The sequence below is a fragment of the Ricinus communis genome, chromosome 6 (assembly GCF_019578655.1).
Source record: "Ricinus communis isolate WT05 ecotype wild-type chromosome 6, ASM1957865v1, whole genome shotgun sequence".
In the NCBI taxonomy this organism is placed as follows: domain Eukaryota; kingdom Viridiplantae; phylum Streptophyta; class Magnoliopsida; order Malpighiales; family Euphorbiaceae; genus Ricinus; species Ricinus communis.
Genome location: NC_063261.1, coordinates 29,200,232 through 29,218,018, shown reverse-complemented (window position 1 = coordinate 29,218,018; position 17,787 = coordinate 29,200,232). Strand labels below are relative to the sequence as shown.

At 31.3% G+C, this 17,787-nt stretch overlaps 1 protein-coding gene across 1 annotated transcript; it reads right to left on the bottom strand.

The window, feature by feature from the left end:
* Nucleotides 1-12,076: 12,076 nt before the first annotated feature.
* Nucleotides 12,077-16,629, bottom strand: LOC8275962. The gene is made up of 4 exons (XM_002531967.4): nucleotides 15,103-16,629; nucleotides 13,674-14,990; nucleotides 12,725-12,839; nucleotides 12,077-12,558 (listed from the first exon to the last, which is right to left on the bottom strand). The coding sequence occupies exons 1-4, from the start codon at nucleotides 15,778-15,780 to the stop codon at nucleotides 12,323-12,325; spliced, it is 2,346 nt and encodes a 781-aa protein (XP_002532013.1). The 5' UTR covers nucleotides 15,781-16,629; the 3' UTR covers nucleotides 12,077-12,322.
* Between the last annotated feature and the right edge of the window lie 1,158 nt (nucleotides 16,630-17,787).

Sequence of the window (17,787 nt, the reverse complement as noted above, 5' to 3'; positions counted from 1 at the left end):
TTTTCATTTTCTTCTTACTCCTTATACTCTTTTTGTCCTTTATTTTTATTTTCTTCTCAATCATTTTTCTCCAAATAAATATTATTTACAAAACATATAATTTTTTCTATTAAGGTGAGAAACGACGACAACATCAATAGAGAAAAATAAAGAGAAAGAAGTGAGGAGAGGAAAAGCTTGGGTATAGTCTTGATCTCTTATCTTCAACGATCCTAATGCCAAATGAGGAAATAAATAATACAGCATGATGAGCATCCTTTAGCTCCCTGCAATGACTGGTGAAATAGTGAATTCATGATGGAAGGTAATGGGCGGAGCAAGGTGAACTTATGGCATCCGACGTCCATGACGAGCATTCCTTAACTACCCAAAATGACTGGTGGGACAACTCAAGACACAATGTAGGGTAATGGGCAGAGCCAGGTGAATATTTGGCTTCTAGCATTCAATATTGATAGACTCGTCTAGAGCTTGTTAGATGTTCTTATCAGTTCCCTGTCAAATCATCGAAAGAAAGGGTCATTGGGCCATTAGACCTTACATCTAGAATGGCTCTTTGATGGTCAATTTAGTGATATGAGCTGATTTTGGCATAGTAGCATATTGGTTTCTTGAAAAACTTAGATTATGAAACATTATAGGAGTATATATATCTAACCGTCGGACGTGATGACTTAAAAATGGAAAAACGTGTTTCTACCTCAGCAATTTTGTTATAACCGCCTAAGGGATAGAGACACATGGCTAGTCTATGTTTTGCTGACTTCATGATAAGATTTTATATTATTTTTTTAGCCTTCCGAGCCATTTAGGGGTTTAAGCCGACCTTTGCTAGTACCTCAAGTATAAGCGCTTAGTCATAGGGTCTTAACCATTCCTACTGATGTGTAATACTAATCAATAGTTTTTTTGGTAAAAGGCTCAGTAATTTGACCTAGTTAGTTATCCTATACTATCAAATATGGCTAAAACCAGAGGGTATGAGCACACGTGACCACCACCATTAGCTTCGACATGGTGGCACACAAAGTGCCTCTCGCTCTATTTCTATTTATGTCAAACAATATATTCTTAGTCATCCTTACATACAAAAATTGTTTAATTTATATAAATTAATCATGCATGTGATATTTTAATCTAATTGAGTCTTATATTTTTAAGCTTATCTAACTTGATTTGCAAACAGTTTGGGTATAGTAATTGATTTCTTTAAGTTTAAACCTTAAATTGATGAGTTGTTTGAAGTAAGTAAATTTTTTATTATGAAATATTATTAGAAAATATGCTAAAGAAATTGAAAGAAGAAAAGAAAAAACTACTAAAAGTAGAAAAATGTATTATAATGTGTTTGTAAATGCATGTATTACAGGCTAGTAATCTCGTTAAATTGGAGGGCTAATCAGCTAAACTGAAAAGATCAAAGGTAAATAGGACAAAAGTTAATTTTAGGTGAACTAGATTTCATTGACAATTTCAAGGAGCAAATTAGTTTTTAAAGTCCTTCGTATGATAAACTAATAAATTGTAAACTTTGAATTGATCTATAAATTAATAATTAAATATTAAATTTATTTAAATTAATTTTTATTAGATACAGTAAAATTTTATTTTTAATATAAATTAATTTTAATATTTAATAAAATAATTGATTCAGAATGTCTCATCCTACTAATTAGGACTGAGCATGTATCGGTCCAATTCAATTATCTATAAATCACCGGTACCATACCAAATATCGATTCTTTTAAAATTGAAGGTACCAGTACCGTACTAAACATAAGAGAATCCGTACCGTATTGTACCAATTTTTACGATTAAATACAGTTCGGTTTGGTGCTATTTTCGGTTCTAAAAATTTAAAAAAATATAACTTTAATCTCATTTTTAATCAAACACATTTAGAGAAAATATGATTACCAACCTAAAGAAAGTAGTATGAAAATCTGAATTAAAATTGCAATCACATTCTTAACAACCTATTTTGCAATTCAGTCACTTGCAAGTATAACAAATCATTCAATGTTCAAATACAAACCATTAAAATATATGTTACTGCTAGCATAAAAATATTTTACAGATGACAATCATTAAAATAAAATATTTTTCACAGTTGCAGCCAACAATCTGCCCATCAAAAATAAAAATAAAAAATAAAAAATAAAAAAAATATTCGGGACTAAACAACGATGACACAATTATGGGAAGAGAGAGCGCTAAAGAGGAAGATGTCTACACGAGCCAATTCTTGCTTCTGCATTTTTGCGAGCCAATTATGCGTGGCGCTAAAGAAGAAAATGTCTAGGCAAGCCAATTTCTTCTTTCTTTCTTTTGATTTTCTGTCTAGAAATTTACCTTAGGGATTTCGTCTTTCTGAATTGAAAATTGAGAGATGTGGTGGTGTGTTCTAAAGAGGAAGACGTCTACGCGAACAAATTTCTTCCTTCTTACTTTTGATTTTCCATTCAGAAATTTGCCTTAGGGATTTTGTCTTTATGAATTGCAAAATGGGAGGTGCGGTGGTGTAGAGGAAGACGGTTTGTTTAAATTTTTAGGTGTATATTTGTAGTATGTGATAAAAAAAGATATTAGGGTTAAATTAGTAGATAATAAATTATAAATTTAGTGTTAGAATATGTATATCAGTATGAGTATACTATATGATATATATATATATATATATATATATATATATATATATATATATATATATATTATATAGTATAAGTATATTATAATATTATAGTTATTTTAATATATAGTATTTTTTATTTCGATAATACTTACTTGAATTATATAAAATGATAATATAAAATAATTTTTTTATAGAGTATAAAGTATTTTATAATATTATAATAATTTTTAATAAGTATTATTTATATAATATAAATAATTATTAATAAATATATGTAAAAATTCGGTTCTACGATCCGGTCCGGATCGATGCAAGACGGATCGGTCACGGTTTTACTAAAGAACTAGTACTATATCGTAATAGGAAAAAATTCACATCAATTCAATTCAATTATAAAAAATTTTGGTTATCTTAGTTATGATATTTTTCAATACGGTTATTCGATTCGGGCGGGAATCACCGAGATCTATGCTCCGCCCTACTATTAATAATGATAATAATATTAATAAATAATAATAATAATAATCAGTTTTGTGTGGATAATGAACGGTACTACCAAAAGAAAGTTCCGTGACGATGAGAAATCTAAAACACCAGCAACTAGTCAATAAGAAAAGACTCAGAAACACAGTGAGACACGTGGCAAAAGGCTTACCAGTCGTTGTCAACAAAATTTCAGCCATCGACCATAACCTGTCGGTGTCGTGCTGTAGCTAACAACTAAAAAAACTGCTATGCTTCTCAATATTTAATTAATCAAATCTAGGACCAAGAGAAAAAATATATAAATATTAATATGTTTTATAAAAATATGATATTTAAAGCATAACGAACAGATTTAAACAACATTCTTTTTATAATAATTTTTAAATAATATTTAAACATAAAAATAAATAATTTTATTTAAATTTAATAGTCTTTTTATTTTATTTTTATTTTATAGGTATTAATATTTCTAATGTTTTAAGATCTAGCAATAAAATAATTGTAAACATCAATAACCAACTACATAAATACTTGCATGGCATTCCTAACTAAAAAAAGGAAAATACTTGTATCGTATTTATTAAATTTGAAGTAAAGAGTGAAATTTAGTTTTTTGAATGTATAGAATTAAATCAATTTTTTTGTTTTATATTTAAAAAAATAATATTAGAGTCTTATTTTATTAAATGACTATTTAAAATATAAAGAGTTTCATATATATAAAAAATATTTTAGAAATATTCTTAGAATTTATTATTGTATCTTGTCCTTTTCTTATTTTGTTTTCATTAAAAAATTGCATCAATTTATTTTTTAGGAGTATCTTGGAGACTTAATTTTTGCATATACTTTTTATAAATAGGGAAAAGATGCATTTTTATCTTTAATGTTTATAACTGTGAGCACATCTATCTCTAAACTATTTTTTAGCGTAAATAAACCATCGAAGTTTCTAAAATCAGTAATCCCAACCCTCATTTAACAAAAAAAGTTAAACAGTATTAAATATTGAGTCTAATTCTCTAATTTATCCTCATTTTAGGCGACTCAACTCAATCAATCTTTATAAATATCTGCAATTCAAACCCTCTCCTAAAAGCCAAACTACCCATTTCAATATTCAATCAGTTTTTACTTCTACCTTCACCACTACTGCAATCTCCTTTTCAAACTTTTCCTTCTCCCTCTACTAATTCTGTTTTTTTTTTTTTTTTCTTATGTTCATTCTCTCAAATTCATCCACTCTCTTCCATCAACCAATACCATCACTATCGTCACTCCCTCTCCTCCATTCTCTGTAGCTCTCAAATTATATCAGCTTAATAATGTCAAGAAGGCTGATACAAACATATATACACACACACACTTACAAACATATATGAACTGAATTGTTTCGTACTGGACTTATCGCCGCTGAAATTATATATAGTCCTTTCTTTCTTTTTTATGATGAAATTGAATATAGTTACTTTAACCATGTCAATAATTAAGGAAAAAAAGTCATTCCGTTCTTTTTCAAAGAGATGGACTTTTGTCTCTTTCCATTCCTTCCTAGAATAATATTTTGAAAGTTAAAAATTAAAATTTTCTTTCCATTGATCTTTCCCTGTGAGTGGGACTACTTTTTTCCCATTATTCCTTCATTCAATGTTTATCCACAATTTTCACTGTACACTAGTATAATATGAAAATAGTTGAAGCAAATTATCCTCTTCTCTCGTCAAAACTCATCATAATCGGATCTCTATAATCAAGGCAGATGCAGAAGAAAAAAAAAAAAAAGCAAAAGCCAAAATAACTCAAAATCTCCCGTTTTTAACAGTAATGAAAAGAAATGAGTTCAATTCAAGCTCAATAAGTGTGGTTCCTTTAAGCAATGGTGGCTTAAACTTTCTGTCATCAATATTATCTTTTGTTCTCAGTTTGCATCTTTTAATTTCTCTCTTCATTTATTTTGCAAGAGACTGAGTTGACTCACCTAAAATCAGAATGAGTATTAGACTCAACATCTAACACCGTTTAATCTTTCTGTTAGCTAAAGGGTTTAATTACAGATTTTGAAAACGTCAATGGCTTATTTGCACCCAAAAATAGTTTAGGGGCAAATGTCCTTCCTCCTAACTATAAACGTTAAGGGCAAAAATGCACCTTCTCCCTTATAATTATAGAATGTCAGTTTTTCTTCTCCCTTTGGACTTATGTGCTGATATGGAAAGAATGTTAAATTCGTATTGGTAAGGTATGAAAAGTGGTAGTCATAAGGGTATAGCTTGGAAGAGCTGGGAGGTTTTGTGTATTCCTAAGAATATGGGAGGGATGAGATGTAAGAAATTACATGATGTTAATATCGCCTTATTAAGAAAAATAAGGCTAGATTCATTGTTAAACCTTATTCTCTTGTTTCTCGATTGCTCAAGGCTCGGTATTTTCCTAAAGTCAATTTCATTGAAGCTTCTCTTGGTAATAATCCCTCCTATATTTAGGTAAGTGTCTTTGCTTCGAGTCTATTGTTAAGGATGGTTGTCGTTTTCATATTGGTAAGAGAGATTCCATTCATGTTTTTAGAGATCCTTGGTTGGATGATGTTAACCCTTATATTACTACACCTGCTTTAGAAGGTATGGAAATACACTTATTAATCAACTTATGGTGATTGGTGCAAATTGTTGGGATGGAAATTTAATTTTTGATTTATTTAACCCAAGAGTTCAAGAATTAATTCAGCGGGTTCCTTTACGTGCTAGGTATGTTATTTATAGATGCTTCTAAATATTTGATCGTAAAGGCATTTATTATGTTTGGAGCTGCTATAGCGAGGAGAAAGGATTTTGTTGAGTGTTATAGTGTGGGTAGGACCTCATGTTGGAATAAATTCTGGAAGGTTAAGGTTCCTCCAAAAGTTCAGAAATATGGTTTGGAGGGCTACTACTATTTCTCTTCCTACTATGGATATGCTTCATAGCTGTAGGATGGATGTTAATCCTTTTTGCTCCTTGTGTAATAATATTGATGAATCAGTTCTTCATGTCTTAGTCCATTGCCACTTTGCTTCTGACTGTTGGTGTCTTTCTAGTATTGTCTTTCCTACCTTTACTGGTAATCGCTTCTATGATTGGTGTGACATGTTCTTGCAGCATTTAGAGTTAGAGGATTGTGATTTGGTGATGTGTGTTTGTTGGGCAATTTGAAGAGCACGCGATGATATGATTTGAAAAGTTAAGCCTTTTTTGGCTAATCAGGTTGCAAGCTTTGCGAGCTTTAGTCTTTATAATTGGTCATATGCTCAACACAGACAACATCTTCATGTTGCTGCTATTGTCTATAATTTTGGTCATGGATTGATATGCTGGAATAAGCCTTCATCTGGTCACTTGAAAGTCAACACAGATGATGCTATGTTCTCTTCATCAAGTAGAACGGGATTTAGAATGGTTGTTAAGGGTTAGAACATGAGCTTTGTTGTTGCTCATGCTCTTTCTATAGTAAGGTTGGTTGATATGCTGGTTGTTGAGGCTATAGTCTAAGAAAGGCTCTCAACTGGATGAAAAGGAACAATTGGCGATCTGTTATTGTTGAGACTAATGCTCTTTTAGTGTTCTAAGCTCTTCAACAAGGTCTCAAGATGATTTTGAATTTAGTCTTGTGTTAGATAATTGTAAAGCTTTTCTTTATGACATTGATAGTACTCAGAAGTCTTTTGTACGGCGTTCCATGAACCAAGTGTCTCATTGTCTTGCTAGAGCTAGTGCTTTTATCTAAGATGTGTTAGGAAAATTCCGAAGTTCACGAATCGCAACAAGTAGTAAAGAGTGAATATGAGTATCATGCCCACAAGGAGATTGATACCAAATACCAGCCCTAATTATATTTCCATAATCTAACAAAATTGAATAATTGTAATATGAATAAATCACTAATAAGAAAAAAAAAATTAAAGCTAAAATAATTTCTTTTAAAATCTAATAATTAAAAATTAGAGTCTGAATTTATTTCACTAGCTATTACTCGGATCACAGGATCTTTTCATAATTCTAATCATTAACTTTAGTTAAGAGTAAATCACTCAAATTACTTAGAGTCTCTTTCGAGCTCATCTAAGAATACCAAAGTCAATTATAGTTTATTTTCATGGTCACGTCAATTAACTACGGCTCATTGAGTTCCTTAGCAATTTATTACTCTCCGAAAGATTCATCTACTTTCGTGATCGAGGTTCCTATATTTTACAAGCCTATGAACTGATAAATCATTCAACCTTCATTTTTTCTAATTTACCTAAATACATGTATTTAATCAGGCTTAAAATCAAATACAAGAACAAGTAAAAGCAACTCATAAAATTGACTAAAATTAATTCATTGAAAAAAAATAAAAATTCAAACAAGTAATAGACTAGCTATGCAAATCCAAACTATAAAAAGAGTTTAGTTGTGCATGATTGCGGGAATATACATAAACATCATTAAAGAAATCAAAGAAGAAAAAAAAGAAGATAATTCAAACTCTTGAATTTTTGTATAAATCTTCTTGATCTCCTTGAATGACTCTTCAAAAGCTTTGTATTTATGATGGTTGTTATTTTAAAATAGCTACTTGTCCATCCTTTTATAGCCAAGACTCAAAGAAAATTCTATTTGCCCTAAATTTCTGAGTTTCTTATGAAGGAAAACTCTTTTTTATTCGACACGGCTTGGCACACAGCCATGTCAAGTTTTTCGCTTTATGGCACGGCTTAACACACGCCCATGTGTAATGTCATGCTAAACTTTCATAACTTCTTTGAAATGGGTAGAAGCAAGCATAGTTTGGAGCACGCCCGTGTAATTTCTGTGTGTCATATTCTTCAGAATCTAGTAGTAGACACAGCTTCTAGCACGACCGTATCAAGTTATACTTCCTGATCCTTTTTTCAATGTGTAATACGGGCACAAGCACAGCCGTGTTAGAAGATGTGATATAGCTTTTCATGCTCGTCTCATCTTTTCTATAAAAAAGAAAATACTTATTAAAATCAAATATAAATTCCAAAATAAACCAAAAGTAAATAAAATACTAGAATAATAGTATAACTTAAATAAACTCCTAATTAAGCCTAAACTGTTCCTAATTAATACTAACTATTTATTCAAAAACTTTTTAAATTCAATTAAAAAACATGTGTAAAATTATGCATAACAAGATGCCATGTCTTGGATGGTTGATCCTCTATTTTATTTCTTATTTAATGCTTGTTGATCTGTTATTTTAATAAAGTTCTATTTGATTTCAAAAAAAGAAAAGGATTATGATTTAAGGATTTAAGCGTTCTGAATTCTTCGTTCCAATAATACTTGATAAATAATAATAAAAAGTTATTACAACAAGGAAAATTAAATATGATTTCATTAAAAAATTGACATTTTCTAAGAAAAATTAAATAATAATTTTATAAAAAAATTGATATTTTTATAAAGAAAGTGACCTTGAACTTGTAAAAAAGAGACACTTATTATTTTAAGACTGATAATGAACCAATCTATAGATTGAATCGTAATCAGCTATAGAGATGTTGTTTATTTTTTAGTTCATGGTCTTAAGGTTTTACTCTTTATAATAAAAGGCCTTTAAAAGAAAGAGATAATATTGAATTTTATAAGGTTCAAATTTTCTTAATTCTCACTCAACGTAGAATTTAGTTAAGGAGACTTGAGTACTATTCAAGCCTTTTGCAGACAGTACCAGTTGATAATCAGTCAGCAAATATTCAGCTATCAACAATGATATTTTCATTAACTCAATCATAAAAGTTTTAGCAAGGTTGTAGGAAATTATCAAGCAGTGTTGTCCAACCGCTCACTCTTATAAAGAATCAATAAAAAAACTCAGTAATTAAAAAAATTGAATTGTATCAAAATTATGTACATGCTAGTCTCATAGAAAGCCTTTATATATATTCTGTGATTATCTTTGTCCTATTAGGATTAGAATAAACTATGTAAACAATTCATGATCTTATTGTTTTATTGTTCCATAATGAACCATAACATCAAAAAAGTGAAAGATTCGTAAGACCATGGTTTCATTACTTGAATATGGGTGAGACTCTTAATGTAAAACTCTAGTAAAATTATAATTGAATCAAATCTGGTTTATTTAGCACTTTGTGCTTGAATATAAATATATTGTTGAAGGTTAAGTTGAGAGTATAAGTGAGACAACAAATAATATAAAATAATTATTATTATTATTTCTATTCTCATTTCTAACCTCAAACCATACAGATCCTATTAATGTAAAAAATTGATTATAGTCTTTAGAATTAGAGTTAGATACATATATTAGAGCTTCAATCAAGCGGTATAACCTTTGAAGGAGCTGAGTTATTTGAAGATTCTTTTCTTATTTCCTTCTCTTTTAGTTGCAAAGATCACATCTGGATGTCACTTTATTTGGTTGCAGTATATCCTAGAGTATTCAATTTTTATACATTTTCATCCTTGTGATTACTGATTTATTTTCTTTTAATTGAAGATGCGTATATAGAAGTTTAATCTGATTCATATTAAGACAAAGTTGAGTTTTTATTTGTATATTTAGCTAAGATCAAAATATGATGACTTGTTTCAAAAAAAGCAAAAAAAAAAGTGTGATACATTAGTGGAAGAATTAGCCTTTTTCGATTCATGAGGGGCAACCACTGGCCAGCCTAAAATATTTTCTTTGAGTTTGTATTTATATATTTTTAGGCTGTTTGAATTATTTGTCACCCTTTGAGCAAGCTTTTCCATCCCCATAAGGGGATTCCAACCCTTGTCCTTGCTCTTTGACATGCGAACTAACAAAATTAGAGGCTGGGTAAATTATCTTCCGCATTTGTTTAGCCAACAGTGCCAACTTAAACTATTTCTAGGCTATGAAAGCCAAGTCTTATCCCAAATTTATTTTCACAAAGCTTGACCCAAGACTTCCAATGGGTTTTCCTCACATCTTCATTTATGCCCCACTCACAATTTAAAAACATTACATGTATCGTTGTTGCAACAACTTCAATGAGTGGTTCTTTACCTACAAAGATAACAAGGCAAATTCCACCCTTACCCTTCATCCTAATCCAATCTTATTATATGGGTATGAATAATAAATGGATAATGTATAAGAACTAAATAATTTGTAAAAGGGTAATAGGAAAATTACTTTTATTTATTTGGGTTGAGTAAATTGGATATTAATACCCACTAGTGAATCTTTTCATAAATTTTCTTGGATTATTTATAAAAGATTCTTTTTTTTAAAAGGTCTTAATAACATTTTTACTTCAAACTAAATGAGTTTATAGAAATACATTTTTTCCTTGGCAAAACTATCTGTTTTCTTTAAAACACCAATAAATTATTAAAGAAACAGAACATTTTTTCAAAAAAAATGATGTAACTATTTATTAAAAAGTAAATAACACAAAAAATATTTACATTTTTTTCTTATATTCTTTTTTCCTTACTCATTTTTTAATTTTAAAAATTATAGCCTATATTATCAATGTAATTACAATTTTTTTAGTTAGCCTATATTTTTTTTATTTTTCTTTCAAAGCTATGTTTATTTATAAATTTATATTCATCATTATTCTAAAAATGATTATATATTATTATCTATTAAATGTCCTTTCCTTTTATATAGTATTATTTAAATTTGAAATCTCAAAATTTTGAAATCAGTTTTAGCATTAATAAGAAAAAATTTATTGGTGTTTGCCATTTTTCTTTCTTTATCTGCCTTTGTTCTTACTAAAATTTCAGTTCATCATTGATTATCTTTTAAATCAACGATTTTTTTACTTATTACATAATTTTTCAAGAAAAATTTCTAATTATAATAGCTTTTGAAAAGCCTATCCCATATAACTAAAGGTGAGTACAAAAACCAAAAAAATCAAAGTCATCGAAACCAAATATCAGTGGACCCAATCAATAAAAAGTAAAATTATAAAAATATTTAATTAATTAAACATATAATGTTAAAATTTCAATTAAAATGAAACTTATAAAGTTTCAATTTGACAATATAAAAATACTTTTTATGTCCCTAAATAAATTTTCTTAAAATTAACACGCAAGAATTAAAAAATATATTAAATTGTCTCAATTATAATAAAAAATAATTTTATCTGAGTAAATATTAATTCATTAAAATACACGAAATTTTTATAAAATTCTTTTTCACTTTGTTTAAGTTTTTTCTACTTCATTAATACATTTTCTCACAATAAAGAAAGATAAAATTAAAAAAAAAGTAATTAATACTCCATTAGTTGCTTAAAATAACACAGAATTTGAAATAAAAAAAATTTAATTAAAATGATATTTATTTTATAATGGAAAAAGTAATACAATATAATTTATAAAGAAGATGAGTAGTTAAATAGTTTAATGAAATTTATCAAATTTTAATTTAATAATAACTAAAAATATAAAAATAAAAGAAATTTATTGTAAGAAATTTCTTTTTAAATAATATTTTTCATATTTTTCATTCATAAAAATAATTGTGTACATCTTCATATGTAATAATATCACAATAAAAAAAATTAAGAAATTAAAATTAAACATTTTCATAAAAATCTTCAATAAAAAATATAATAATAATATAAATTCACTATTTATATTTTTTATAAAGTGAATATATGTTACAAATTCTAAAATCTTCTATAAAAGTAATTTATTTTTTAAAATTAAAAAGTAAAAGAAAACATAAAAATGAAAAATAATTATCTCGGGAGTCACGAAGACAGTGATTTTTACGAGCTAACATCCTCCTCACACTCAATCTCTGGTATCTGCTTTGAATATTGCCAACTGAAGTCTCACAATCAACCTGAAGATGATGTACGATATAATATACCAGCTGGAAGTTACAAACATACATCGCTTTGGGTTTGCCGCAAATGCCCAATAATCAACACATCTCAAAGAAATCAGCATGTACCAGGCAAGGCAAAAAAAGTTTACTATAATTTTCACTTTTTTTTTCCAGCAAGGAAATCAGCCATTTGGTGTGAGGTTATAATAATACAGAATTTACATTCAATCAAAAATCTATACAAAATTACAATACTTTCTGTAAAAGGTTCTTCTCCAGAGCTTCAAAAGAGAGCCAAAAAATTTTCTGGTAATGCTTCTGCTAATATTGATTGGCTTTTTACAGAACCATCACATATTCCTGCACCCTTCAATCCAAGAACTGTATCTCAGCAGTCACTGTTGAATTGGGTGTCCGTGCAGCTTCAGCAATTCTTAGTGCCATTGCAGCTTTGTAAACTGCCAAATCAGCATTCTCCATAAGCATCTGCGCTCGACGCCGTTTCAGAATAGCTGATTCCACCGAACTCTTTGCTGAAGCTTTAGCAGCTTCTAAATTACGCATGGCATTCTGTTCTTCCAAAGCATCGTGTTCTGCAGCCATTGCTGTAGAGTGATAGAACATGAGATACAGTCTAGAAAAGTAAAATAGGATGAATAACCACAAAGCAGACAAAATCAGCAAACAAGGCTCAGGAGAATCAAGACTCGGACTAGACAAGACTAACGAGAAAAGAATCTGAGAATTCTAAAAGCATTTAAAAGAAGTTACCTTGCAGAAGGCTAGGTTTCTTGCCTCTTCCAAATTGGCTGGCCTGTCGCTTAAATGACCTTCTCTTACGTAGACCAGGTTTCGGAATTAGTGAAGCTTTCTTTCCTTGATGCAACTGTTAGAAAGAATGAGGGATAATGTAAAGCTTCACATGAAGTGCACAATCTGGATAGCATGATGCATAGAAATTCTATATCCCAGAATCTCAGAGACAATATTGCTACACAGCATACAAGTAAAATGAACAGTTTGTGGTCCACATACCACTGGTGTATAAGTAAAACGAAATGCAGGAGACACTGGGTGAAACAATTTTGACTCGCACAAATATATCTTGCATCATCCAACTGAATTTTAATGGTAACCAGATGATTTTAAGCTTTTATCCCAACTAGCAAGTGGGATTCGTGAAAAACATGGTAAGAGGGCATCAAAATGTTAGCATGATTCTATATTTCTTTCTGTTTTTCAATGTTTGATTGATCCTGTTTCCCCATAATAATCCAATGGATTGACAAAATTTCACCAAATATTATACTCCTGCTAGAAACAAAAATAGTGCAGAAAAATTCAGGTAATCACAAAGAGAACCCATAGCATAAAATAGGCAATTGCTGCAAGTGGCTAAAATATGATTAACCAACAACAAAAATCAAGAAGGAAACAGTGACAGAAAAGGGAGAAGTTGGAGAATAATGAACTAAAACACATGCGTGTGATTTCTACATACAATTATTGAGATCTACATGATTTTTTTTTTGCTCAACTCAAATGAAGACAAAATCTGCACTCTATGATCATCTACAATAATATAATTGGAAAAACGCCTTGATACAACTGAATATCAACATAGAGAGATTGTAAAAAGCTCCAGCACATTATAGTAACCAAGAAAGATATGGAAATGTAGCCAATACATCAGATATTTGAGACATAAAGAAACTTTTACCTGAAAAACCCTAAGCAGCGCCGATCGTCTCTGCTTCTGTTTTTTCATCCAATAACCATAGACAGCTTCAACTACTTCCCTCCTACCCAAGTCTATACAAAAATTTACAGCTGCTCTCCCATCAACAAAATCATCTGGACTGCTATAAAAAGCCCTCTCCAAAGTATCAATCATTAACTCAAACTTCTCCTCTGAAAGATGTTCTTGTTCTTCAGATTCAACAAAGAATTCACTATTGAACTTCTTCAGCCATTCCTCATCTTCACAATCCATATCATAATTTGCAGTTCTTTTTGTTAAAGCTCTAACTACCTCATCATTGTTAAAAGAAATGTATGCGTCCTGTCTAGAAAAGGGCAAACTGCTGCTATCTTCATATCCTAAAACTTCACGCACCCCAGGAACAGGGATAGCTTTAGAAATAGGAGCAGGCACATTGCGATCGTAACATTCCTTGTAAAGATCCTTGAAAATTAGCCAGTCCTGTCGATTAGGAAACTCTAGTTTCCAACTATCATCCCCAGTCCATATTACATCATGAGTGATTCGATTGGAAGAACAGGGTCGCATGCTCTTTTGTGCCAAGTGTGTGCATCTGGTCAACCCATCCTTCTTGACTACAAGAACCCACTCCTTTAGATCAGAGATTTCTAATGCGACAGTGGCTCCTACCATCCTGTAACATCTATCTGATTCAATAACTAGGAGATTTGCAGAGCAGCTTGATGAGTCCATGACACGACTGGTTTGAACTGCAGTAGGATTTACCTCCTTGAGGTTTGCAGCAGGGGTAAGCCGGAGTGATCTCCTAAGCTTGTCCTTGGACACTACAGTAGAAAAAGGGATGCCATTTTTCCTACTGCTAATTAAATCAGAAACTAAAGCCCCATTTGCTTTGTGTATGCCAACACCCGAAGGATTTCTAGCTCTTCTCCTCCTAAACGCACTCCTCCTCTTTTGGATACCACGGGAGTTTAAGACATTTCTGTACTGACTGTGCCGACCAGCTAATTTGGAGGCTATCAGAGACGGATGCAAGGAAACCTTACCCCCAGAATTATCAGTTAATAAAAAAGTGTCAGTCCTCACAAGGCCACACGAATGGTCTTCTTCACTTTCACTAATTACTTCTTGAGATGAGTCCTCATCCAGTGAGTTATTTACAGGTTCAAAAGACAGACACTTAACTCTAAAAGCCAACCTAAGATGCATACACAGAAAACAGAAAGGAACTGCAGAAAAATCCAAAGAAAATATAGGCACAGTACTCATGCCCCCAAAAATCTTGCAAATTCCATTTCTATTAGCAGTGGTGTCCTGAAAGTGGGGAAAAAAGGGAATAAAACAAAAGTAATCATCTTAGCAAAAGTTGAATTTATACATGCTACACAAAAAGCACAAAAAGTACAAGAAAAATATCAGCAAGTACCTGCAAAAAACGAAGCCCATCGGAAGCGAAGGCACATTTAACAGACTCGGACAACAAGAAAGGCACAAGCTCAGCAATACTTAAATTAGTCCTCCTAATATAACCCAAAACCAAATGCAAAAAAGAAGCAGCTAATCCACTACTACTACAAGAACCATCAACAATGATACCAAGAAGTGCAGGCTCAAAAGATTCGACTTCATTATCCTTCAACACCCTCCTCCTCTGCCTGCGTGAAAACTGAATCCCAAACTTCTTATTGCGGCCCAAAATTTCTAGCTTGTCGATACCAGACATTCTCCTCCTTTTTCTACTATACACAATACCCCACATCTTGTTTCCACTATCATTCACTTTCTTTGCCACTTCATTCCCAGCACCAGCACCAACACCAAGAGCAACGGGACTAGGCCTTTCTTTCTTTAATTTGGAAACATGGGTTTGCGTTTGGGTCCATCCATTTTCCTTGTTGCACTTCATTATAGGGCTATTGTTATGGTTATGATGATGATTCTTGATCATAGTGTGTAACCACTCATCTCCATCATTAGCTCTCTTGAACTTGTTCTCACCTGCTCCTATCAAGAGTCTTCGCCCGGACCGCAAAACCCGGGCCCCATCAACCCCTTTTACCACCCCAAACACCCTAGTGCTACGACGCATCCCCACCGACGGCATTATTGCCGTTCGGTTACTGCTCAAACCGATTCTTGACTCGATCTTCTTACCGCTCCTCGACTCACTGAGTCTCCGAGTTACACTCCGAGTGAACTCAACAATATGTATCACTCAATAATAACACCGGGTCAACGAGTTTAATACCGATAACCCCGCGTTTAATACACAAGAATCGTTCAGGAAACAGAAGAATCGCTCAAGAACACGCCATGTGTTTAGATCTAAAACAGAGACTCACCGAGTTATAGAGAAAGAACCGTTACACGACTCGGATGATTCAGACCCATACAACAATAAAAAGAAACAGTCAAGCTTACGATAAAGCCCATAAAAACCCAGAAACCAAAAACCATAAAGAGAGAGAAATCTAGAAAACTAAGATCTGGATATATAAAACTAACTCTTTACGAAGAGAGAAAGAAAGGGTTCATATCCTTTTTGTTTGTTTGTTTTTCTTTTTTCTCTCTCAAGGAGATAAGAGAGAGAAAGAGAGAAGACCCGAGTGAGAGAGTTAAAGGCGATTCACGTAAATCTTGCTGTTGTTGTTTTTGTTGCAGAGAGTGACTGAGAGAGAAAGAGAGTGAAGCTATCATCTATCTATCTTTATCATGGGGGCTAGGGTTTATGATTAAAACCACTCTGAAGAAGAAAATAAGGTAACCACTACGCCGACTCATCACAGCCGTTGAACTGTGAAATGGATGGTGTTGATTGATTCGTACGATCCGAATAACATGGGTGGTTCTATTCGGTTCGGGTTTTTTTATAATATGGCTCCAAAGACCAAGAAAATGTTTTGGCGCTCTCTTATTTTCTTTCCTTTTTGTTTCTCGATGTGTGTGTAAGAGGGAAAGAGGAATGATCTTTTCTTTAATGTGAGGCGATATTTTTGGTTTCGCGGTTTAACCAAATTACTAAAATGGGCTTCTTGATGTGACGGGAAATTGGAAAAAAGTTTTGATATTTAGGGATCTTTTGGGAATTGTAGGTAAAAATCGGCAAGAATTTCTCCGGTAAAACTGCGACTAAACTGAGAAAGGGTAATTCTTTCTTCTGCAGTTGTACATCGTGAAGAGGGGTAAAAAAGGAAATTAATGGGGTAATATAGTTAAGGGAAAAGGGCTAGCCAGACCCCTGAACTATAACTAGTGGGCCAACTGAGCCCTTGATGTTCTTTTTGTCCCCAATAGGAGCTTTATTTTCAAAAACAATACATTTAAACCCTTCCGTCACGTCCACCACAAACCGATGTTAGTTTGGCTGACATGAGTGATTGGGCCTACATTTTTTATGCTAATATTGACACTAATTTGGATGAGTGGGACCCACTTTCTGTTTTATTTATAAAAATAATAATTGGGCAGCAATTATACTACTGAATATTTTAGTAAACAACTTCTATCCATTTCATCTCTTTTTTTTTTCTTTTTTCATTTCCTTTAAAAATAAACAAATTAAAAAAGAAAAAAGAGGTTACATCCTTTCATCCAAAATAGAAGCACATATAAAGAAAAAAGATTAAAAGAATAAAAAAATTAGAAAAAAATATATTTTTTAATAGAATTAGTGAGAAAATAATAAGTGATTATGGTGTGTAAGAATATATAAAAAAATGATGAAAAAATTGATATGAAGAAAATGAAGAATGGAATGATAGAGAAACAAATTATATTAGACTGGATTTACCTTTTATATAATTTTTATATATTTTGATTATTTAAATAATATAGAAATATTTTGTCAAGAAAAATAGCCCACATGCCACATATGCTTACAATATATTGACTTGATGGCAAAACTAACGGTGTTAGATATAAGGGCTTATATGTTTCATTTTTGAAAGAAGTTTCCCATGGGAACAAAAAAGACAATAAGGTTTCATGTAGTCCTTAGCCTATAGTTGAGGATCTAATTTGTACCTTATCCCTATACTTAATAACAATTTGAAATAATTTTAAGAAAATAATATCAATTCAGCCCCTAAACTTATTATATTAGCTCAATTTT

What these genes read in the sequence shown, in the direction of transcription:
- LOC8275962 (XM_002531967.4), bottom strand. Translation starts at nt 15,780, where the DNA reads ATGCCGTCGGTGGGGATGCGTCGTAGCACTAGGGTGTTTGGGGTGGTA. An exon ending in ATGGGCTTCGTTTTTTGCAG is followed by an intron (nt 14,991 to 15,102) that starts GTACTTGCTGAT and finishes CCCCACTTTCAG; the next exon opens with GACACCACTGCTAATAGAAA. An exon ending in CGCTGCTTAGGGTTTTTCAG is followed by an intron (nt 12,840 to 13,673) that starts GTAAAAGTTTCT and finishes TCTTTCTAACAG; the next exon opens with TTGCATCAAGGAAAGAAAGC.